At 43.7% G+C, this 26,331-nt stretch overlaps 1 protein-coding gene across 1 annotated transcript; it reads right to left on the bottom strand.

Annotated features, from left to right (window-relative positions):
* Positions 1–4,344: 4,344 nt before the first annotated feature.
* Positions 4,345–26,331, bottom strand: Mto1 (mitochondrial tRNA translation optimization 1). Its single transcript, XM_021171983.2, has 12 exons — positions 26,035–26,331; positions 24,945–25,144; positions 24,731–24,848; positions 21,965–22,254; positions 19,739–19,851; positions 19,455–19,645; positions 19,011–19,141; positions 16,908–17,112; positions 16,254–16,425; positions 12,707–12,825; positions 7,745–7,905; positions 4,345–4,732 (listed from the first exon to the last, which is right to left on the bottom strand). The coding sequence occupies exons 1-12, from the start codon at positions 26,246–26,248 to the stop codon at positions 4,637–4,639; spliced, it is 2,010 nt and encodes a 669-aa protein (XP_021027642.1). The 5' UTR covers positions 26,249–26,331; the 3' UTR covers positions 4,345–4,636.

Below are 26,331 nucleotides of genomic sequence, written 5' to 3'. Positions count from 1 at the left end.
ATAGTAAAAGACTGGTTAATGATAACAATGCATCGTAAAACCTTCAGAAGGAAAGAATGTTTTGTGGACCATTTTTTTTTGTGTGTGGCAGTTTTAAGTTATTAGTTTTCAAAATCAGTACTTTTTAATGGAAACAACTTGACCAAAAATCTGTCACAGAATTTTGAGACCATTAAAACAAGTTTAATGAGAAATCTGTGTTGGTCAATGCTGAAAGTTAACCGAGTGTGTACAACTGGGGTCCCCATGGTATGTTCTTAGGGATTGAGTTCTGGTCGTCTGGGTCTACCCAGAACAGCTATAAACTAAACAGGGCTGATTTGGGTTAACTTCAAAGTCTTATTAGAGTTAGGGACAAAGTAATTTTAGATGTATCAACCCAAGGTGTGGTACATAGTTGGGAAGACTTGTGTCCTATACCCCAATCTGTCTGGATCTGTGTGCAGTAGGTCAGACTTGGGTGTGACAGCTAAGTTTGCTTTAGAGGCAGCATTGCTGGAGTATGCTACCACACTTTGTGAATATTGGAAATGAAGCAAGGTTGGAGAGTTAGTATTTCCTTCCACAATTAACACATGAGAGAACCTTTACTAAACCAATCTTGAATAGGTGAGCATAAAGTGGCTAAGCAAAAGGGTTTTCCTAAGATAAAGCTTAAGTTTCTTAGCTTTTGCTAAGATGTAAAACAAGCTGATGTAGGGAATACCTTCAAAGATAAGGTAAAGGCTGTTTAGTATTAAAGTGAGAATTTTGGTGTAACATTGTGTGTTACAGTGACTACTTGAGTTGCCAGAACATGTAATTTGAAATAAGTTCCAAAACAGTCATGTTAACCTTTGGCAGAACAAACATGGGCTAGTCCCTGGAAGTGGATTGGCAAGGCTGCATAGGATATGTCATGAAGCCCATGAGAACAGGTGGCCCAAGTTTAGACAAGACTTAGAAAAGTATAATAACCCCTTTGAAATAAAGGGCAAGAGCATCCGATGTGTCCTCTTTACCCTTGTAAAGACTGGATAAAAAGTGCTTGTGGGATAAGGGCTGCCGTTGTGGCAAACCCTTTACTAAAGGCTTGCCAGTTCCTTTGTTGAGGTTATTTCAAGTATGACTGGCTAAAATAGTGAAACTTGCTTAAGTAAGCTGTTAGACCCTAAATAAGAATCAAGACCTACCTGGGAAATTTGTATGGGTCTGTTGGATACAAACAACCTTTTTCAAACCTGCACACATAAGTGTGTAAGTGGAGTAGCACCATCTATTGGTGCTTTGAAGACAAAACAATAAAAGCATGTTTCTGGGGATGGAATTCAGGGCCAAAGGCTTGGTAGGCAAGCCCTCCACCAAGTGAGCTATATAGTCTTCAGTATTGCATTGATAAACACGTGAAAGCTAAGTGCTCTAAAAGGCTAAATGTTTAGATGTTTGGTTATATGACTTTAGTGTGAACTTAGTGAAAATTTTCCTGTTTCTGGCACCCACATGATTTACAACAGTTCTCAGGGATCTAGTGGCCGGTCTGTACCAGGTCCATATATAGTACCCATGTAGGCAAAAAATAAAATAAAAGGAACTCTTTAAAATGTTTTTTTTTTTTTTTTAAACATTTGGGCTTTAATGCGGGAGATAAAGGCTCCACAAAGGCCTGTTGCTACTAATGAATAGGGTCTAAAGTCACGAGTGCAGTCTCAGCCTGGGCTGCATAAGGGCTAGGGAGTCTTGACATCCTTAGAAACAAAAGTAAATGAAGCCAGGCTGGGCTCGAAAAAGGCTGGTGAGGCAGTCTAGTCCCTAGATGCACATAGCAGAACATCCCTCAAGTTGGCCTTTGTCCAAAGGCACATGCTCTTAAAAGGATGAATCATTTTTAATGCTCTTGAGAATGCTGCCCCCATACTCCCTTATCTTCCAGTCAGGCTAGCCTCTGGGTTTAAATGAACCTCTTGGTGGCAGTTCTTGGGGAAAGGTACTGGGTGAACCTAGGTCCTTTGCATATGGTTGGAAGATAAACTCTCACTGAGCAGTGATCCTCATTCCTTTAAAAAAAATTCAGGCTCAGGCAGGCCTTGAACTTGTGATCTTCCTATCACAGCCCCCTGAGAATGGAATTAGAAGCTTACTAGTAGGTTTGGCTCAATTTGTCAGTTTTGGAAAACTTGACTTACAGGGCATTTTTCTGAGATCCAGTTTTGTCTATCCCTGGATGTCCTGGAACTTGCTTTGTAGACTAGGTTGGTCTGGAAGTCCGAAATCTACCTGCCTGTGCTTCCCAAGACTTGGATTAAAAGCATGTGCCACCACACCCAACTACAAAGCCAATTTTGTTATCTAAAAAACAATGTTTTCTTTCTTGAGAGAGGGTCTTGAACAGTCTACACTGGCTTTGAATTTGTTAGGTAGGCAAGACTGGTACATACCACCATGTACAGCTGAGTTTTATGAAAATTTGCCTGGGGTGCTTTAGTCTTGGATTTTTCAGAAGTTGAGGCAGGAGGATCATTTGAGCATAGGGATTTGAGGACAGCTTGGACAAAATAATGACTCGTTTTTGTTTTTTTTATTATTATTATTATTTTTTTTTTTTTTTGGTTTTTCGAGACAGGGTTTCTCTGTATAGCCCTGGCTGTCCTGGAACTCACTTTGTAGACCAGGCTGGCCTCGAACTCAGAAATCCGCCTGCCTCTGCCTCCCAAGTGCTGGGATTAAAGGCGTGCGCCACCACGCCCGGCTTTGTTTTTTTTTAAAGAATTATATATGTGAGTACACTGTTGCTGTCTTTAGACACATCAGTAGAGCATAGGATCCTATTATAGATGGTTGGACCTCTGGAAGAGCAGTCAGTGCTATTAACTGCTGAGCCATCTCCCCAGCCCTGTTTTTGTTCTAATTTTACTCTTATGCATTGAGAACTAAGCAGGCAAATTTATATGGCCTGTGCCTGAAATGCATTTTATGAGAACAAGGGTGCAAACTAACATCAAATATGGCCTTAGATGTGTTCTAAGCCATTATGTTCATCACTTCGGGGTTGTTGGTTGTACTGAGAGGAGTAAACAGTGAATTCTAGGTCCTGTATGAAAGAGACATCCCATCTTGTTTTTCATTAACATTAACTTGTTACTTTACTTACAAACCCTAAGTGCTCTGTCACCCATTACTGCTTATGTGGCACCAAAGTCACTTCCATATTTGCAAGTCTCTGGGAACTTCCATAACAAGTTAAACTGGAGTACTAACTCAAATACATAGTTTTCTCAGTACTAATTCTGAAGAAACATTATTTTAGGAAACAACTGCAATGGTACTAAATAGTGTTGACCTCATGCAATGGAAATCTCTGAAAGGCCTATGAATAAGTGTATTGGAGAGTTCTACAAGAGTCAACAATAAAGTTAAAATTTAGAAGTCCTATGTTACACTAATTCTATCCTTGTGTATAAGTAAAGTAGGTGAGAAAATTATGCAGATTTCCCCACTCCCTCATTGCTAAAATATTCACATACACTAACATTCATTCTTTCTTTTCCCTTATTGAGACAAGCCCAACTCTTGTAGCTCAGCTAGCTTGGAGTCCATGCTGTATCTGTCTGAGTAACACCCCCACCCCCAAATTCAGTATGCTTCCTAAGGCTCATTCTTTTTTGCATAGTGGTATGTTTTGTCTCCCGAGAAGAGGGAGCTGGAGAAGAAAAAGAGAGAAAGAATACCATTTAGTTAAAAAAGTAAATAGGTTCCCAGCACTTGGGAGGCAGAGGCAGAGTCAGGCGGATTTCTGAGTTCAAGGCCAGCCTGGTCTACAGAGTGAGTTCCAGGACAGCCAGGGCTATACAGAAAAACCCTGTCTCAAAAAACCAAAAAAAGTAAGTAGGCAGGACTGGAGGGGCTTCAGAAAATGAGTGGGAAGGGCATGCCCGTGTTTTCACCAGTATCTAGAGAAACAGAAGAAGGGGCAGCTCTTCTGAGTCACTGACAAAAGCAGGCAGGACGAGGAGCACAGGTTCTGTAAGTGGCTCCCTGTTTCCCTAAGACCAGGTCTCACTGTACAACCAGGTCAATCCTGAACTCCAGGTCCTCCCACTTCAGCCTCTCAAGTGATGGGGTTACAAGTCTGTTCCACCACAGGTTCAGGCTTGGTTTTGCTTTAGTTATGATGACTGCTATATGATCTATAGAAATACGAGCCCCAGAGAGGATTACACATGGTTTTTCACTATTTTGCCCAGATACATAAAAAAGCAAAACTGTAACCTTTGTCCTGTCTCAACAAAACCACGTGGCAACAAAAAAAGCTACTTCCAGGTCTTGGCACACACCTTTGGACAAACGTAAAATCACCTAACAACAGTATTTTCAGTGTTAATTTTATTTCCTATTCATATTCTCTAAGCCAGCGGTTCTCAACCCATGGCTTGAGACTCCCACAGGGATTGAATATTAGATATTTACATTATGATTCGTAACAGTATGAAGTAGGAATGAAATAATTTTGTGTTTGGGGCTCACCACAACACAAGGAATTGTGTTAAGGGGCTGAAAACCATTGCCCTAAGCCCTCACTCTAAGTCCTCTATGAAATGAAAGTTAGAATTCTGTCTCCAAGTTTGTTTGCTTCACAAGCACCGATTGACCTGGCGTTCTGTCACTGCTGTCTGCTTTGCTGCGAGTTCCTCACAAATCTGAGCAGATTGATGATGGCAGCTGGTGTCACTCCAGGAATACGACTAGCAGCCCCAATCTAGGAATTAAGATGACAAAAGAACCAGGATGAGCGATGTCAAATCAGATGTCCTCTCCCCACAGCCTCTTTATAAGACAGGCTGTAAACCAGTTAGATTCTGAGCTGGCGTCAGACTACACTGACCAGGTCACTTTTGAACTCTTGGGCTAAATAAAGACATCCTCCTTCATTTCAGTCTCCCAAGTAAGCAGTTAGGACTACAGGCAGGTGCCATCACAGCCAGCTACTAAGATTATCTGAGGGTTGGAGAGACGGCTCCATACCTAAGAGTGCTTGCTTCTTTTGCAGAGGATGCAGGTTCAGTTCCTAGCACCCACATGGTAGCCACAAGCATCTGCAACTCCAGTTCTAGGGGAGTCCATGTTCTCTTTTTCTGTTTTCCATAAGCACTGGGCATGCATGTTGCCCATACATACATGAAGGCAAAACACTTAAACCCATAAGAAAATGTGAATGTCATTAAAAATAAGTTTGTAAAGAAGATAAGGGAAGTGAGACATGACTTATGTCTTCAGGTCAGAATTTTATTTTATTTTATTTATTTATTTATTTATTTATTTATTTATTTATTTATTATATGTAAGTACACTGTAGCTGTCTTCAGACACTCCAGAAGAGGGCGCCAGATCTCGTTACGGATGGTTGTGAGCCACCATGTGGTTGCTGGAATTTGAACTCTGGACCTTCGGAAGAGCAGTCGGGTGCTCTTACACACTGAGCCATCTCACCAGCCCCAGCTCAGAATTTTAAATTGATGTGTGCAAGATCATATTGTTGTTTTTTTATGCTGGTTTCTCTGTGTAGCACTGCCTGTTCTGGAACTCCCTCTATAGACCAGGCTGGCCTCGAACTCAAAGAGGTCTACCTGTCTCCTTAACTGTATGTAAGTACTGGGATTAAAGGTACGTATGATCTAGCTAAGCTAGATAGATCATAAGAAACTTGGACATGCAGGTAACTGTGGGGGTGGAGTCCAGACAGAATACCAACACATATAATCACAGCACTTAGGAGGCATCATGCCAGAAGGACTACAAATTTGAAGCTAGCTTGGTCACAGAGGGAAACCATGTCTCAACAAAAAAAGCTACTTCCAGGTCTTGGCAGACACCTGTAACCCCAGTATTGGGCAGACTGAGGCAGAAAGATCTCAACCTGGGCTACAAAGACTCTTATCCCCTTCCTCTTCCTTCCCATAATGTTACAGTATCTTTTTCTTTCCATTAAAAAAAAAAATCTGTGGGAGAAGTGGAGAGATGGCTCAGTGAGTAAGAGCACTTGTTGCTGTTTCAGAGGGTCAGAGTGGATGCTAGGAGCATCCGCGGTGTCTGGCTCACAACCTTAACTCCAGTTCCAGGGCATCTGAATATGATACTCTCTTCTGACCTCCACAGGCACCAGGCACACATGTGGAGCAAGCAAAACACTCATACATATAAAGCAAAACATCTTCCCCTACCTCCCTCCCTCCCTTCCTTTCTTTCTTGAAAATACATGGTATAGACGACAATTAACACAGATTCACAGCTGTCAACATATGGGAACTATGTGACTTTGGCGCGCTCAGCCATAAATGAGACGTCTGTATCAACACTCCTCCCTTTAAAGCACAGGATGGAAGATGCTAAGAAAGGATGACTTAAAGCGTTTCCAAACGGAACAGACAAGACCTGCTCAAGTTCAAGCCTGACAAAATCCCATCCAGGGCAAGGGGACACAAAGCACCTCTAGCTTGTAATGTAATAATTACAAGAGACAGACTGGGGTGGGGCTGGGGGTTTCTTATTTCTTTAAATATAAGGAATACAATGGAATGCTTACATTAAACTGCTTTGCCTCAGTGGTTGCACAATAGGAAGGACCGGGTAATAAGAACATTTTGAAGCACATACACAGTTGAGACTAAATCACAGGGTGGGAGAACTCTGGCTCTCTTCCTCTCCTAGAAGCTTATGGAATATAAGTATGGAATCCCAAGAGGGATCCAGGGAATGATTTGAAACCACGAAAATGTATTCTAATTTAACCTAAAATGATTATATCTCACACACACACACTCACAGACACATACACACACACTCACAGACACACACACACACACACGTGTATGTGTACTAATGCTTTAGGACATGGTTGGGATTAGAGAATAGAGAATAATTGCAATCATCCTTTTTAAAATTTATTTTACTTAATTTATTTATTTATTGCTTACGTGTGTATGCACACCACAGTGTGTATGTGAAAAGATAACTTGAGAGGAAACCCATTTCCTAATTATCACCATCATCATTATTATTTTATTATTGATATGTGGAGGTGTTTTGCCCTCATGTAAGCCTGTGTACCGTTTGTGTGCCTGATGCCCACCAAGGGCAGAAGTGGGATTTGGATCACAGATGGTTGTGAGCCACCATGTGGTAGGAATTGAGCTTAGGTTCCCTGGAAGAGCAGCCAGTGCTCTTAACCAGTGAGCCATCTCTCCAGCAAATCAATCAATACCTCTCCCCCCAACCCCCAACACACACACTTTTTGTGACAAATCAATTCTTTTTTTTTTTTTTTTGGCTTTTCGAGACAGGGTTTCTCTGTGTAGCCCTGGCTGTCCTGGAACTCACTTTGTAGTCCAGGCTGGCCTCGAACTCAGAAATCCGCCTGCCTCTGTCTCCCAAGTGCTGGGGAGTTAAGGGTGTGCGCCACCACGCCTGGCTTGACAAATCAATTCTTAATTTTCAGTTATTTCAACTAAGCTCAGCTTTCTCATCTCTCAAAGAGACAGATCAACATCTGTCCTATGGAAAGAAAATAAGAGGCTAAGTTTCTTTTCCCTGGAATTGGAGTCATGGATCATTGGGAGCTACCATGTGGGTGGCTGGCTGGGAACCGGACCCAGGCCCTTTTCAAGAGCAGCAAGTGCTCATAACCGCAGCGTCCGCTCTTTCTTATAATTAAAGCACTAGCCCTTTTTGGCTCTGCTTAGACCTCGCTTCTTCCCGCTGCTTGTTGGCTTACCGTCTGTGGGCGACTCAAGTGTAGCTTCTCCCGGACTTCCTGGGACAAGGACACATCCCTGATGGTTAGGTAGTCGAGATCATGTGGAAGCTGCAAAGCCTCATCTCGCTGAACCTCCTTTATTTCTTGTAGCTGATATGACAACACTGACTCATAACTGGCTGGTGAATAAGATGAGAACTGTATTATGATACACACATTACACTAATAGCTGTATTTGTACAGCCCTTTACTATTTACAAATAGCTTCTGCATACATCATCATTCAACATGACACTTGGAGACAGGTGAGGTAGGTAATCTGTTTTCGTGTTTTGTTTTGAGACAGAATCCCATGTAGCCCAGGCTAGCCTCAAACTTGCCACATATTGAGGCTGACCCTGAACACCCTGAGGATGGCCTTTCCTTTTTGAGGAAAAGGAAGTTGAAGGTTATCATGCAGATGAATATTATACAGCCAAGGATGACCTTAAACTGCCGATTGTTATCCAGCCCGCACTGCAAAGTGGTAACACTACACAAGTCAGCCACCATGCCCAGCTCACTCAGAATTTCTTGTCTGTGCAAATCTTATTTATTTATTTATTTATTTATTTTTTGGTTTTTCAAGACAGGGTTTCTCTGTGTAGCCCTGGCTGTCCTGGAACTCACTCTGTAGACCAGGCTGGCCTCGAACTCAGAAATCCGCCTGCCTCTGCCTCCCGAGTGCTGGGATTAAAGGCGTGCGCCACCACGCCCGGCTCTGCAAATCTTATTTTTAACAGTAAGTGTTAAGTCCTAAAGATGGGCTGTTTCTCCAAGTTATTTTTATGTGAAGCTGTATGTGAATGTGTGTATTTTAGGGTGGTCCTAGGGATTGATCCCATGACCTACACATGCCAGACAAGTAGCTCTACTACTCAGCTATGCCCCCCGCAGGCTGCACCCCCAGCAGTAATTTTTAGAAATGGGGTTTCTTAGCAAACAATATTTATGCAATATAGATAAGGTTTTTATTAAGAATTAATGTTATGTAATGTTATGAAGAAAGTTTGGCAACTGTTTTGTCATGTATTCTATTCTTAGAAAATTACAGCCAGCCAGGCAGTGGTGGCGCATGCCTATAATCCCAGCACTTGGGAGGCAGAGGCAGGCGGATTTCTGAGTTCGAGGCCAGCCTGGTCTACAAAGCGAGTTCCAGGACAGCCAGGACTGCACAGAGAAACCCCGTCTCAAGAAACCAAGAAAAAAAAAAAGGGAATTAAAGCCAAAGTTTAAAAAAACAAACTTGTTTGGTGGTACTCATAATCAAGTCCAGGGCATTCAGGCCTGCTGCGTGCTATGCAAGGAGACACACACTACTGTTACCACTGAGTTAGGGCCCAGCCCAGCCTCTTTTAGTTTTAGGCGTTATCTTACTGAGTTGGACAGGTAGACCTTTTACACTCCTGCCTCAGCTTCCCAAGCTGGGACAACAGGACTGTGAGAACAGGCCCAGCAAAGTCTACCTTAAAATATGAGTTGAGTGGCTGGGGAGAAGACTCAGGGTTTAAGAGTCCACACTCTTCTTTCAGAGGAACTGAGTCCGATTCCTAGCACCCATGTCAGACGGCTCACAACCACCTGTTAACTCCAGATCCTCAGGCACACAGGCTGCACCACTGCCTCCAACATAATCAAAAAGGAAAGAACAAAACAAAACAAAAATTTTAAAAACCTAAGTTAAGGCAGTCCTTTCATCTTGTTCAACAAAGGGTAAGTTCCCTCTTCTCCTTCCTTCTCTCTCTCCTCCCTCCCTTCCTTTTTTTTTGAGACAGGGTTTCACCCTGTAGCCCCAGCTGTCCTGGAACTTTCTATAAACCAGGCTGGCCTCAAACTCAGAGAGATCCCCCTGCACCTGCCTCCCGAGGGCTAGGATCATGTGGGTCACAACACTTTTACCTATTACCCAGCGTGCATTACGCACAGTTTGGATAGGTTCTTACTAAGTGTGGCAACTGAAAGCTCAAGGTTATCCTATAAAGGCTATCCTAAAAGTTCCAGATCAGTCTGGACTATATCAGACCCATTTCAAAAAACGGGGGTAGGGTATACAAACTGCTGCTACACCTGAAGACCTTCTACAGTTGGAGGAGAGAACTGATTCCTGTAAGTTGTCCCGTGACTTCCAAACAAGGGCCATGGAATGAGCACACCCCCACACATACTCTGACATACACTTTAGGCCATGTGGTGGCTTGAGTGACAATGGCTCCTATAGGCTCATATATTTGAATACCTGGTCCCCAGTGAGTGAAAGTCTTTGAGAAAGATTAGGAGGTGTAGCCTTGTTGGCGAAAGTATGTTGCCCAAGCCCATTCCAGGCCCAGTGATTCTGACTGCTGCTTGTAGGTCAGGACATAAAGCTCGCAGCTGCTGTTCCAGCCCAGGCCTGACTGCTTCCTGCTATGATGATCATGGACTAACCTCTAAAACGTTACAGGCCCCCAATCAAATAGTTCTTTTAAAGAGCTGCCTTGAGACAGGGCCTCACTAAGTAACCCCAGCTGTTCAGGAACTCAGTATGTAGAACAAGCTGGTCTCAAACTCACAGAGAGCCACCTGCCTCTGCCTCTCAAGTGTTGGAATTAAAGGCATATGCCACCACACGTGGCTAAATGCCAAGTTTTTGTTTTCTTTGAAACTGAGTTTCCTATCGTCTAGCCTGCCCAAGTGCTAGGGTTACATGGGAATGCTTCACTATACCTGGCACAAGTTTATGATCCATAAATAGGCCTCAGGGTTTAATGGGATAAGATGGTTAATACTGACTCTTGATTTGACAAGATTTAAAGGCATTGTGGAAATTTGAGTATGTCTGTCAGGATATTTCCGAAATGGCTTAAGTAAAGAATGACGAGGTGGCTCCATCCCCAGGTCAGGCTCAGACTTCACAAAGGGAGAGAGGGAGCCGGGCACCGGTGTCTCAGCCTCCTGCCTGTGGATGAGCTGTAAGTCAGTGCCTCATGTTCAGCCAACCACAGGAAGATGCTCTCTCCTCAAGCCATGAGCCAAAACCCACTCATCCCCATGACCAACGTCCACAGCCTCTGTATTTATAAACCCATCCTTCTTTGTCAAGGATGGGAGACAAATCACAGTAAGGGGAGAGTAACTGTGTTACTAACAGGGTACCTAAGACCTTGCATATGGCCAAGGGCATATTTATTTCATCTCTCAAATATACATTGCAAAATAGGAAAGAAAATAAGACATAACATTGAGTTCTGCCCCCAAGAAACTTGTCTAGGGGCTGGCTGATAGGTAGGTCAGTAGGCAGAGGACTTATCTGGCATGTTTTCAGTCCTAAATCCTTGTGACTCTAAACCCTGTCAAGTTGATGATCAATATTAACCATTACATTCCAGAACTCCACAAAAACAGGTAGGTGGCAAACACTGCAATCCCAGCACGTAGAGAGTAAAAGGCAAAAGGGCTTAAGAGTAAAAGGTCATCCTCAGCTGTTTAGGATGGGCTGGCCTGGGCTACATCAGGTCATGTCTACCAAACCAAACCAAACCAAACCACCACCACCCACCACCACCCACCACCACCACCACCACCAACAACAAAAAATAAACACAAACACCACTGGAGAGTGGTTATGAATGCTTGCTGCAGTTCGAGGCCAGCCTGGTCTACAGAGTGAGTTCCAGGACAGCCAGGGCTACACAGAGAAACCCTGTCTCGAAAAACCAAAGGAAAAGAGCGAGCTCTTCCCACTCTTGCTGCTCTAGTGTCTCACCCATGTCAGGCAGCTCACTACAGAGTCTGTATCTCTAACTCAAGAGGATCAGAAACTCTCTTCTGCCGTCCACGAGCACCTGCATATGTGTGCACACACAAACACATACATGTACATAAAAACAAAATAACAGCTACTCCATGGCTGAATTCTTCCTATCAACAGGGATGATGATAAACAATGCTAACTGTGGATCACGCTAACTGAACAAAGTAAAGCTGCACAGCGAGGTGAAAGTCTGCCATCTAAGCAGCTGTTTCCAGTGCTACACCCAACTATCTGAAGTGTTCAATAGAGGAACCATAATGATGACATAAGTCTGAATCCTTACATGCTGTCATTCTGTACTGGGTGACTTGAGTTTTAAGCAAGTTATTTTGAATCATATGTATGTCTGTGCACACAACTGTAGGAACCTGTGGAGGCCAGAAAACTTGGCTCCCTTAGAGCTGCAGTTACAGGTGGTTGTTGGGAACTGAACCCTGAGCCTCTGGACCATCACACGCTTTTAGCCACTGAACCATCTTTCCAGTTCTATCTCCGTTATTTTTTAAGTTAAATTTAATGTGTGGTTTTTTGTTTTTAGTTTTTGTTTTTGTTTTTTTTTTTGGTTTTTCAAGACAGGGTTTCTCTGTATAGCCCTGGATGTCCTGGAACTCACTTTGTAGACCAGGCTGGCCTCGAACTCAGAAATCTGCCGGCCTCTGCCTCCCGAGTGCTGGGATTAAAGGCATGCACCACCACACCCGGCAAATTTAATGTTTTAGTATTGGGTCATTTGGGAAAATGTTTTTAGGAATTTTCTAGGTTTCTCTTTGTTGCTATCCCTTTATAAAATGACCCAAGGAATGGCAGGCAGCACACATCACTCTGTCCTCAGCCAAAGTCCAGTGAGCTGTGGAACTGAAGGGAGCACTGTCGCTGGGCGGAAGCGCCATTATTACTTCCCTGGCTGCTCCTCAAGGAGAGTCTTTTTCTGTATACTCAGCACACAGCTCTCCCACCATTCCCACTATCAGCCTATGCTGCATGCTTCTCTGTTTAGCTTTCCACTGGAGGACAAAGCTATGGCCATGCAGAGCCTGTATCATCCTCAGGCATGCTCAGCAACCACTGCCCTGGGTGGTCGGTCTACTGCTCATCCATCATCTGCACACGTGGAAAAGGATGGCATCACCTAGGCACACAGTCCTCCTTACCTTCTATTTTCAGTCTTCTGGCAAGCTCTCTACATGCAGTATACTTCTCCAAGGGCTCGGGAACCACACCAGCGAGTGACTCCATGTCCACTTCTTCATACTTAAGAACATCCAGAGCACTGCCAGTGTAAATAGTTTTATTAACATAAGGACCCATGTCCTGTAAACCAAACTCAGAACAAAATTCCTTGGAATATACTAAACATTACATTAAAAGGGACTCTCAAATGTTTTCTAAGTATACTGAGCAAACGCAGCAGCATCTGGCCAGGTGTGGTGGCACACAACTTTACTCCTAGCACTTAAGAGGCAGAGGCAAGGGCTGGAGAGATGGCTCAGCGGTTAAGAGCACTGGCTGTTCTTCCAGAGGTCCTGAGTTCAATTCCCAGTAACCACATGGTGGCTCACAACCATCTGTAATGGGATCTGATGCCCTCTTCTGGTGTGTCTGAAGAGAGCAATGGTGTACTCATATACATAAAATAAATAAATCTTTAAAAAATGTATTTGACCGGGCGGTGGTGGCGCACGCCTTTAATCCCAGCACTTGGGAGGCAGAGACAGGTGGATTTCTGAGTTTGAGGCTAGCCTGGTCTACAAAGTGAGTTCCAGGACAGCCAGGTCTATACAGAGAAACCCTGTCTCGGGAAAAAAAAAAAAAAAAAAAAAAAAAAAAAAAAAAAAGGGTGGTTTTTAAAGAAAAAAACCCCCCCCCCGGCTTTTAAAACAAACTTTTTTTAAAAAAAAAAAAAAAAAGGGTGGAGGGTGGCAGTGGCAGACGTAGAGGCAAAAGGATCTCTGTGAGTTCAAGGCCAGCTTGGTTTGTATAGTCAGTCAGAACTATATAGAGAGAACATGTCTCAAAATAAAATAATAAAATAAATAATAAGCAATAAAAAGTGACGCATCCGCAAAGGTCATCCAAGAATATGCAATGGATTCTCTGTGCCGCTAACGCATGCCTATGACCCTAGCAGCTGAGAGGAAGAGGCAGGAGCACCAGCAGTGCCAAGCCAGCCTGGGTTACATCGAACTCTAGCTCAAAATACCCTGTCCACAAGAACTCAGTGGCGTGAACACTTAACTCCCTAACCCCTCATCACCATAACTGTGATGTTATTATGTAATAATTATGGTGTTATGAGGCTGTGGCCCTCCACTGCCCTCTTTAGAGTCCTCCTTTTGTGTGCTAGGGTTCAGATATCCTTTGTGTCCCTCAAAGGCATATGCTCTGGAAGTACAGTCTCCAGTGTCATAAGTCATACTGTTGAGGACCACACTTTAAGACAAAGGACTGCGTCTCTGCTCTTCAGAAGGGGTTATGCTACTGTTAGGAAGTTAGTGCTCACATTAGTGAGCTCTTGTCAGAAGAGCAAGCCTGACACCTACATTTCTCGCTTCCTATATTTCTATAGGGGTTCTAAAGAGCAGCACATGCGCTCTAGCCACATACGGTTATTTTTAAACTTACACATACTCCTACTGCTCTGAAGCAACTGGCCGTAAACCCTCAGCAGAGGTCAGAGAGAGGAAGCTGCCTAACTTGGGAAGTTTCAGAATCTAAATTGGTAGCCAGATAAAGATTCTTTTTAAAAAATAAAATATGCAGCCTTGGGTATTTTATTATAACATAAAACTGGTTAATAGAGCTAGTAAACAAAAATATTGCCTGCAATAGTGAAAATGTTGTTCCCAAATTTATTTGTTGGGTCCTAAGAACCCAAGTACTACTATGAAAAGGCGAGGCCAGCCATAAGGATTAGTGCCCTTAAAGGAGTCTTGTTTGTCCCTCTGCCATGAAAGGATGGAGGCAGAGGATCAAGAGCACCAAGTAACTGCCAGCCATGGAGCAAGTTTGGGCCACCCCACCCCCAAAATAAAACTAAGTACAACACAACAAAAAACTAAAAACAATGTAACATCTCTAAGAGCCATCCCAGAAAACAGGACTCACAAGAGGGAGAATATCAGTGCCATCATGATATGCACAGTGTCCCTCTAAAGTCCAAAGCATGATTGATTTGTGCCCTGCTGGCTCCCTCTCCTAGCTAAATTACATTGTTTGTCTGTTTGTTTTCCAAATGGGGATTAAAAAAAATTCAATGGTGAAACACATATACTTTATATTACTCAAGGTCCTTAGAACTTATGTCCCAGGACCTGGAGTTGGGGCAGGATGATCAGGGTGCAAGCTCATCCTAAGCTGTTTCAGCTACTGAGGAAACATAAGGCTGGCTCAGACTGCACAAGGCGTGGATGTGTGTACGTCCGAGTGTGTACGTATATACATGTACACATACGTACACACACACACACACACCTCCCTTCCTTGTTCCTGGAACAAAAATGTTTTCTAAGAGTGTCCTTTAGACTCAGAAGCCACATAGCTAAACCAAGGGAAACAAAATCTCAAATGTGACATGATCCTTCAAAAAAAAAATTATACAGAATATATAACACTGAAAAAATAAAAAAGAACTTATACTACTATGTTTTTAAAATTAAACAATTTTCCTTGCTGTAGAACATGCATTAGCTGGGACCACTCTAGTTTTCCAGCCTAACAGAGAAAATGGGGCCTTGTATTTCTTTTGGCTTGAAGTCTCTAAATCTGAGGAAAACCAAAAGAATTCAATGGAAACCACAAGAAAATTGTACATGTACAAAAAATTAAGACTTGAGCTGGAGCGGTGGCTCAGGGGTTGAGGGCACTGAATGTTATTCCTGAGGATCCGGGCTTGCTTCCCAGCACCCACAGGACAGCTCACAACTGTCTAACTCGAGTTCCATGGGATCTGACACCCTCTTCTGGTTCCCTGGGCACCAAGCATGCATACGGTACATGTAATTCATGTAGGCTACTCCTACACACACACACACACACACCCCTACACACACACACAACTCCTACACACACACACAACACCCACCCCCCCACCCCTACACACACACCCCTACACACAGACACCCACACACACACACACACACACAACTCCTACACACACACATCTACACACACCCCTACACACACACACAACTCCTACACACACACATCTACACACACACAGACACCTACACACACACACAACTCCTACACACACACATCTACACACAGACACCTACACACACACACAACACCTATACACACACAACTCCTACACACACACACACACACACACACATATAACACCTACACATACTTTATAACCAAACATAAATATATTTATCAAGATTTTTTTCTTTGCTAGGTATGGTGGTACACGCTACTACCCGCACTAGGGAGGCAGAGAACAGAGAATTCAAGACCTCACTCATGCTAAGCATGCATTCTACCATCAAGCTACAAGCCCAGCCATACACATTTTACTTTCTTTCTAAATTCATTTTTCAAGACCGGGTCTTATGAGCTCAGTTTAGACCCCACTTTGTTATACAGCTACAGCAGAGACAGACCTGAAACTTCTGATCCCTATCAACTGCCAAGATTAATGTCATACTATCTCATTTTTCTGTAAAAACTAAGAAAAGTCTACATTGAAAATCATACCTGACAGGAAGGCTTCTATTAATACTTATAGGAGTTTGTGGAATTAACTTTTTCCATTTGGAGCTTGAAAATTTAATGGATTTCAACACAGAAATACCTTCTTCTAAAGATGACTTCATCCACAAAGCTCTTTCATATCGCTGTGAGGACACACAGCCAGCTTCCTTATGGGCTAGGAAACGAAGAGGGAGAAAGAAGTTTTAAAGAACAGCAGAGGGGCTGAAGAGATGGCTCAGCGGGTAAGTAAGAGCACTGACTGCTCTTCTGAAGGTCCTGAGTTCAAATCCCAGCAACCACATGGTAGCTCACCCCCCCCCCGCACCCCCCGTAATGAGATCTGACACCCTCTTCTGGTGTGTCTGAAGACAGCTACAGTGACTTATGTATAATAATAAATAAATCTTTTATTTATAAAAGACCAGCAGAGTACAGGGCATGGCATCACACTGCGTGCAGACGTGGAGACCTTGTCTTAATAGCTCCCCACCAACACCCACTTCCCACGGCTGGATGTAGTAGTCACCTACTACTTGATAGGTGTGGTCAAGGAGAACAGGAATTCAAAGTCATCTGAGGCCACACTGTAAGAGATCCTGCCTCAAAACAATTACACAAACCAATAAAACCCCAAAGCAGTGAAACATTAAAAGTTACCTCGGAACGTGAGCCGGGTGTCAGCATTATCTGGGCGCAGTGACAATCGGAACTCTACTCTGCTAGTGAACATTCGGTATGGCTCACTGGTGCCCAGGGTGGTGAGGTCATCAATCAAGACTCCTATGTAGCCTTCTGTGCGACTCACAACAAAGGGTGGCTTTCGACTGACTCGTAGACTGGCATTGATTCCAGCTATCACCCCCTAGAAGAGGACTGAAATGTTTAAGAGGCCATTATGAACTGAACAAATAGCTATTCTATGTAGCACGCTATCTAGGAAAAACCCACACAGGGAGGAAGAGCTGGGCAGTGGGGAGTGGGGGCACAGTATATATACGTACACACACACATATACACATACATATATACATATACACATACATACATAATGTATGTGGTGTCTCTTTATAGCAATGCAACACTGACCAACCAAGATAGTGGTAACGATTATGGGAGGTTAGAATGATTTCATAAGATGCTACCTCAAAAGCACAAGGACCTACATTTGATCCTAAACACCCTCCCGAGAAGCCGAGAATAGGGCTACAAGCCTATAACCTCAGCACCGAGGGAGGCAGAGACAGGTCACTGAAGCTCACTGGTTAGTCAGTTTAGCTTAACTGATGAGCTCTAATGAGAGATTCTGTCTTAAAATATAGCCAGGCGGTGGTGGCGCACGCCTTTAATCCCAGCACTTGGGAGGCAGAGGCAGGCGGATTTCTGAGTTCGAGGCCAGCCTGGTCTACAAAGTGAGTTCCAGGACAGCCAGGGCTATACAGAGAAACCCTGTCTCGAAAAACCAAAAAAAAAAAAATATATATATATATAAGGTAGGGGGTTTGAGGAGGTAGTTCAAAAGGTTAAGCATGTGTACTGCTCTTGCCGCGGACCCAAGTTTGGTTTGCTGTACCCATGCTCGGCAGCTCACAGTCATCTATAACTCCAGCTCTAGGGCACCCCTCTCCTGGCACCTACATTCATGTGCTCATACCATCACCCCATACATAACTAAAAGAAGGCAGCTAGAGAACTGGCTATAAAGCAGGAAAGGGTATTGGCTGCTTTTCCAGAGGCCTTGGATTTGATCCCTAGCATCCATATGGTGGCGCATAATCATCTGTATCTCTAGTTTCAGAGAATCTAAGGTCGTGTTCTGGCCTCCACAGGCACCAGGCACACACATGGTATACAGACAAACATGGGGACATAACACCCATACACATAAAATAATATAAGGTGAGGAACACCAGAGAAAAATATCTAATGCTGATCTCTGACCTCAACATGCACAAATGCACAGACACAACACAGAAAGCCAGAATAGTAATAACAATATGATCATCTTCAAAGAATTAAATAGTCTTTTTTACACTTTAGAAGCAATCCCATATTTTCATAACATGCTAGCATATCTAGGGACTCAGAAACTAGCTATAAGTTCTTTCAAAATCATATCCCACAAGCTGGGCAACATGGCACACATGCGCCTGCAATTTTAGCGCTAGGGAGGTGAAGCAGAGAGATCAGCAGTTTGAGCCGGGAGTGGTGGTGCATGCTTTTGATCTCAGTAGTACAAAGGTGAAGGTGGGTCTGAATTTTGAGGTCAGCCTTGGCTATATAGCAAGTTTGAGACCAGTCTGGGCTACGAGTCCCTATCTGAAAAACAAAAACAAAAAACAAACAAACACAAAAAAACCAAAAACAAAACCCCAAAACCAACCAACCAATCAAACAAAAAACCAAGATAAAAGATGAGTCTGGGCTACTACATAGCAAGACCGTATTTCAAAACAAAACAAGTATATTCTATACAACTATCTCCACTTAGCCTGAAATACTGTTGTATCTAAGATCTGTATAGTTAACACAATAGACGGTAAGTAATGAACACTAATTTTCTTTGTTTATAGTACCATATGAATCTGAATCAACTCTTAGCTGGAACTGGGTGGGCATGATGGCTTACACCATTAATCTTAGCACTTGGGAGGCAGAGGCAGGTACATCTCTGAGAGTTTCAAGTGGGCCTAGTTTACATAGTGAGCTTCATAGCCAAGACTACATAGAGACCAGATCTTAAACAAAACAAACAAATCTCACCTGAGCTGCAGCTTCCTCATAGCCAGTGGTTCCATTTATCTGTCCAGCAAAGAACAGCCGCTGAACCAAGTGTGTCTCGAGGGAAGGACTGATCTGACGGGGGTCTAAATAATCATACTGCACACCATAGCCTGACCAAAGAACAAGAGCACACGGTAAGTCGCTGCACGTGGCTAAGGGAGGAGACTCAAAGCACATCAGACCACAGCAGATGGATGGATGCTGGGCTCCATCTTTATGTATTTTGACACAGGGTCTTGCTATGTAGCCACACTGCCTCAAGCTTGCAGATAGCTTCCCGTGTTACCTTCCCGTGTACTAGGATTACAGATGTACGTTCTCCTATGTCTAGCTTGGGCTACTTTTATGGAGTGTTAAGCAACAATGGTCGGAGCTAAGACCACCTTGCTGCTCACACTGCAGAGTATCTGGGGCCCTCTTTACCTGGGTGAACCATTTTGGCTTTCTCCAAGCCTCTGATGCATGTTATCATTTTCTCCTGTAACTCAGCTGGCAGTGTAACAGATAACCCTTGCGGGTAGATGAGATCAGAATCCATTCCTTCAGGCTCCAACCAAACCTGATGTAGACGATTTGGAAACCGTAAAACCTTTGATTCAATAGAGGGACAGTATCTAGAACAAGACATTAAAATTTCAAGTAAATTCAAGGACAGAAAAAGTTTTCCTCATTCCTTAAAGTGATTAAGCACCAGCTTCTGTCCTTACCGGGGCCCTCTTGTGGTTTCCTGAACGTGGCTATTCAGGTGAAGGTTCTCAAGGACAAGCTCATCCACTCTGGGGTTGGTGTGAGTCAAGTAACATGGCAGTTGGTTTTCCGGCTAGAAGATAGCAAGCAGATACAGTGCAGACTTCACCTGCTTGTCTGTTTGAGACAGGGCCCTGAGTAGCCTAACTGGCCTGGAGGAGAGAAGCTATCCTTAAACTCTGGCTCTCTTGTTCTAGCTCCTGACTGCTGAGGTTGCATACGGGCCATTGCTCCTTTACTGACTGACCTGCTGCTTATTCAAATAAATTCTACGCAATACTGACTTCTTTAACACATATCTCGTTTGTACATAATTAAATGTTCCTGACAAAAATCAGCATATATCCCAACAGGTGAACCTAAACATAAGAAGTTTCTAAATCTAATTATCAGTTTCTGGGAAAAACGGTACAGGCAATAATCAGACAAATCTAGGATATGGGAAGTTAGAGGGGGGAAAACTTAACTCCTTTTATACATAAATACTGGGGACAGGAACAACAGATATAAAGCAGCCTCTAGTGGAATATGTACACTTCTCTCTTGGTCATTTTTAAAATAGCTTAAAATAAAACTACTGCAAGAAACACACCCAAGGGATGATAATGAGGGACAATCTGGGTTTCCATAGTGGAAGGGGATAACTCCCATTAGGTGTCCACCACTAGCATGTGATCTTCATACGCAAGTCAGAGGCCGTAGAGGTGAGGGAGTGGGAGAGAGAGAGCAATCAAGGTGGTAGGGAGAGAAAACACACTCAAATAGAATGAACTATGTTTGAGGAAATTAGGGGAAAACTGAGCACCAGATGACATTACGAAATGTTTTAGCCAGGTGGTGGTGGCCTACCTTAACTGAAATACACTACTTAACTTTTTTTTTTTTCGAGACAGGGTTTCTCTGTGTAGCCCTGGGTGTCCTGGAACTCACTTTGTAGACCAGGCTGGCCTCGAACTCAGAAATCCACCTGCCTCTGCCTCCCGAGTGTGGGATTAAAGGCGTGTGTCTCCACGCCTGGCTTTACTTCTTAACATTTTAAGCCATTAGCTTGAACCATTCATTAAAGAACCATAGAACCAGCTGCATGGTGGTGGCCCATGCCTTTAATCCCAGCACTCAGGAGACAGAGGTAGATGGATTGCTAGGTTCAAAGCCAGCCTGGTCTAGAGTTCCAGGCTAGCCAGATCTATCCTCTCTTTAAACACACACACACACAGAAAAACATTTTTTGATGTTTTAGTAGGCATAGTGCTTCCTGTTGATAATCTCAGCACTTGGGAAGGTGAGGCAGGAAATCTTCCTTAATAGAGTTACATAGTAAGTCAATTAGAATAAATGTGAAACAACATAAATACAGACCTAGACTAGGGGTGGGGAATCAGTAGACTTTGGCTAGGGATATCTATTAATAACAACATTGGATCAGTATGACAGTCCTCAAATTTCAACACTGCACTGCATTTATATTACAGGACATTTGTGTTTAGTTGAGGTTCATATTGAATTATTTAGAGGGAAGGCTCACAATCTCTACTGAGCCATATATCACCCTACCCTCAGTCTGTTTTCCTACTTTGTAAACCTGAAATTGTTTCAGAAAGGTTTTGTATGTAGTAGTTTAAGTGAATAACGGCTCCTATAGGCTCCGATACTTGAGCACTGGGTCCCTCAGTGGTGGAACTGTTTGGGAAGGATAGGGCAGGAGGATGGCTTTGCTGGAGGGGTGTGTCACTGATGATAAGCTTTGAGGTTTCAAGGGACTAGAGACATTCCTAATTAGCTTGCTCTCTTTCTCCCCCTCAGGTGTTGGATCAAGATTTAAGCTCTCACCCATTGCTCCAGTGCCATGCCTACTGCCATGCTCCCTACCATGACAGTCATGGACTCACCCTCTGGACCTATAAGCTCCCAAAAAACTCTTCTGTAAGTTGCCTTGGTCATAGTGTCTTAGCAATAGAAAAGTAACTGAGGCAGTAGACAAAGTAAGTTATATAGAAATGAAATAATGAAATTTAACAATGTATAGGAAAAGACCCAATTACTAAATTAACTAACAGACATATAAATAAAAACAAAGCAAAACTTTAAAATGACAGCAGAAATAGGAGAAAGACAGACAGTTAGGATCTGTCCTGCTGTGAATACCTAGTATCAGCCATCAACCCGGGTTTTTGTAACTGTCTTACCTTTATCCACACGCTGTCACTGAGAAAGCTGAATGGTATGGATGGATCATCTGGTGTATGCTTGTTTAGAATGGAGAAATTAATGGACTCTTTGGCGAGTCGGGGTGGAGTTCCAGTCTTTAGTCTTCCTACCGTAAATCCCAACTTCTCCAGAGTCTGAGCCAACCCTATGGAGGGCTGATCCCCCAAACGTCCTGCAGGATGCATCTCCAATCCAATCATGATCACGCCTCTCAGAAATGTCCCAGTAGTCAGGACTACACTCTCTGCATAAACTGTACTTCCATCTGCTAAATGATTGAGAAAAAAACAAAAGTAAACTAAACAAAGCAGTGAAGTATTCCCTCATTGTTGCCACAGAAGAAAATAGAATGTAAGTACTTTATATCAGAATTCCAGAGCCAGCAGTGGTGGTGCACACCTTTAGTCCCAGGGCTCAAGAGGCAGAGGCAGGTGAATATCTGTAAGTTTGAGGCCAGTCTGGTCTACAGAGTGAGTTCTAGAACAGCCAGGGCTATACAGAGAAGTCCATTCTAAACAAAACGAAACCAAAAAAACCCAAAAGCCTCCACCCACTGCAAAAAAATAATTACAGAAAAACTTCCTGTCTCTAAAAACTTGACATTTTTTCTTGTAGTTCTTTTTAAAAACTTTATTAAAGTATGAACAAATTTATTTTTCATCAATAAGTATGTATGTGTATTTAATTTAATTAATTAATTAATTTATTTGAGATAGGCTCTCTCTATGTAGCTCTGGCGATTCTGGAACTCACAAAGATCCACCTGCCTCTGCCTTCTGAGCACTGGGATTAAAGGTTTGCACCACCACTGCCTAGTAATAAAATACAATTTTCAATATAAATTGTTTATTAAAGAACTAACAAACAGAAAAACAGTACATATTTATGATGTTATCATGGTGTTATAGGTACCTTGTATAAAATGAGTCCCATAACCGTACTTAGAAAAATCTCAGGGTACAACATTGTATTATCAACTATAGTTGATGCCTTTCTACACATTTCATCTCTAAAAGCATCCAACTTATAAGTGAAAGCTTGTGCCTATAGATCAACTTCTCTTTATTTAGCACTCAAGACAAAGAATTCCAAATGAATAAGAAGCCTGCATGTGCCCCAGTGCGCGGTGTCTGTGACCTCGGCATTGGAACAATGGAACAGCCAGGCTGGCTGTGTCAGTGAGCACCAGGATCAGTGAGAGACACTGTTTCCAAAACTAAGCAACTCTGCAGCTTGGTGAGATGGCTCACCAGACCAAAAGGAACTTGCTATAAAGCCTGGTGACCTGAGCCTGGTCCCTGGAACCCACACGGTGGAAGGAATGAAATGTCTCCTGCATGCTGCTAACTTCCTTGAGTGTGCCAGACATGTCCCCCAGTAGTGTAAAAAATAAATAAGCAGAAAAAATAAACAAGTGTGGAAGACACCTAATGCTGACCTCTACCCACTAAACACATGTGCATAATCACTCTAGATGGCTATATGTTATGAATCTCAAGAATCTAAGCAGTGTAGCAGGGGAAACATGATGTTCCTAAAGAAGCACACAGGCATGCTGCACTTGGTGAGGGTACTGTCAAAAATTAACTGATTTTAGCATTTTGATTAAATACAACATGATTTTTTCTTTTTTAAATTGTCAGATATTGAAAGGAATTTTAAAAATGTATAAAATAGGCCATGTGAGGTACATGCCTTTAACTGCAGCACTTGGAAATTAGAAGCAGGTGAATTTATGTGAATTCGAGGCCAACCCTGATTACACAGGAAAACATCACTCCAAAAAAAGAAAAGAAAAAAAGAAAAAAAAAAAAGTTGTATCCACTTCTGAATGCTAGATAGTAGCTGGAAGACTGGTAACTGATAGAGGGAAGAGAAGAAACTAGTAAGATTGAACTAGTTCCTCCTTGCAAAGGTCAGAAATTAGAGAACCAGAAAGATTGAGGTTGAGAAACTGTGCTAATTCTATGTCAAGCTAACATTGGCTAGAGTGTTCTGAGAGGCACTGGGAAACTGCCTCCATAAGATTGGGCTGTAGGCAACCATATAGAACATTTTCTTAATTAGTTATTAATGTGGGAGGACCGCCTGTTGTGGGCAGGGCCGTGCCTGGACACTGGTGGTCCAGGGTCCTCCTGTAAGAAAGCAAGTTGAGCAAGCCAGTAAGCAGCAGTCCTCTGAGGTCTCTGTAGCGGCTCTGCCTCCAGGTTCTTGCCCAATTTGAATTCCTGTCTTGGCTTCCCTCAGTGGACTGTGATACTAAGCCAAATCAACCCTTTCCTCCCCAACCTGCCTTTCGTCATTACATCACAGCAACACTACCCTTAAGTAAGACAAGAACGGAGGGGTGGGTGATGTAGGGAAATCTGCCTCACATGGGTTTTTTGGTTTTTTGGTTTTTTTCGAGACAGGGTTTCTCTGTGTAGCCCTGGCTGTCCTGGAACTCACTCTGTAGACCAGGCTGGCCTCAAACTCAGAAATCTGCCTGCCTCTGCCCCACAAGTGCTGGGATTAAAGGTGTGTGCCACCACTGCCTGGCACTAAAATAATATTAATGAACCTTGAATTTGACTGAGATTCATGATGGTCAAAATGAAGAGACACATGATTATTTACATAATTTTCTTATTCAGGCATCGAAAACCAGAATTTCCTGGAACAGCAAAAACGTCTGCATGCTCTTCTCTAAAGCAAGTTTCTCACAGAGTTTGCTAGGCTGGTTAGCATTATTAGCCAGTACATACCCAGGACAACACCTCTGACCCTGGACTTCCCAGGGTACCCGGGCTCTGCTTCTGCAAGAACTAGATCTTCTACAGCTCCCTCCTGAACAGTGAGCAGAGGCGTGCTCAGGATTTCTTTCTGTCAACAGAGAATGCCAGTTGAAAGAGCAGTTGGAGAAGCCCACAGTCCCTCCTGGCCTCACCGGTGCTCACCCCCGGCCTCTCCCGTGCTCACCTGCATGTTCTGTTTATAAAGTTTCCGGTCAATCTGTGCTCTCAGTCCCCACACAGCAGGGCCCTTGCGCCGGTTTAGCACTTTGTAATGTATGCCAGACTGGTCACAGATCCGGGAACACAGGCCATCCAAGGCATCCACTTCTCTCATCAAATGCCCCTTTCCGATGCCACCAAAGGAAGGATTACAGGACATCTGACCTAAAGAGAATGGGTAAGATCATAATAGAGTACCCTGTACATATTACTTAATAAAGAGTGCTCGGAATCAGACTAATCCGATTCATTGAAAACAATAAACCCCAACACGCTCTCCTCTAACTTCAAAGAGAGGAGGAATTAGCAGAAAATGGGCGACTCATTCCCGTTCTCTGCATTCCTATGGACTCTATCGTCTAAGCCAAAGTTACCTTTCTTCCTTGAAGCCAAGGAATACTTGATACTGTACCACCGTCCTTCATCACTTTGGTCAGACGTGATTGGGTACACCTTGAATCCCAGCACTCAGGAGGCTGAGGCAGATGGATCACTGTGACTTTCAAGCCAGCTTGGTCTACACAGCACTGTCTCATTTATGAGAATCATTAGTAGGCCTCCGAAATGTTTTTAGCCATATTCTACAGCGTTGATAGAACACAGGTTTTGCACTACTGTGTATATGTCTAAAAGAATTTAAATCTGTGTGAAGTGACAAGTGGACTTCTATATTTAAGGAGACACTTACTCGCCAGAGCCTAGAAGCGGGATCACCCTAATGTTTATCAAGTGATGGATGGATAATGAAAACGAGGTGCGTAAGCTGAGGCGCCTATCAGCACAAAATACCGAACTCGACAAGTGGCGGAAGGGCTTGACAAGCTCTCCGTGGACGCACCACGTCGGTCACTTAACAAGACGGGTGTGAAAATGTTAACTCGGGATTTCTCGGAGATGACAATACGGGGATGGTCAACCCAGGGACCTGCCCAGCGGCCGCCGTGGCTTTCAGTCCTCCGCTCCCTGACCCCTGGCACCGGCCACTCCGGTCCACCGCAACCCTGCCCGCGCTCGGTCGGACGCAGAGTCCCCGCCGCGGTCGCGGGGCTCCTCACCGATCGTGTCCACGCGGTGCGTGAGAAGCAGGGNCCGCGAGCCACAGCGAGCGGCGGCGGCGGCCGCCTCGGTCCCCGCGTGCCCTCCTCCGATAACTACCACGTCGAAGTGCGGGGTGCAGGGCGCCGCGCTGTCGCTGCGGAGGCGACGCAAAGGCAGCCGTCTGCCGAGGGACGCTGCGGCCCAGCGGCCACGGCCTCGGAGAAGGAACATGTTGAGGGAAGCTAGCTAGAGACGCCCGGAACTGTCACCGGAGTAGAAGCCAGCTGGGCGTCGCCATCTTGGCCGCGTCAGCG

This window comes from Mus caroli, chromosome 9 (genome assembly GCF_900094665.2).
Source record: "Mus caroli chromosome 9, CAROLI_EIJ_v1.1, whole genome shotgun sequence".
NCBI lineage: Eukaryota > Metazoa > Chordata > Mammalia > Rodentia > Muridae > Mus > Mus caroli.
Note: the sequence above shows the minus strand (reverse complement) of the source record. Positions and strands in the feature narration are given on the sequence as shown.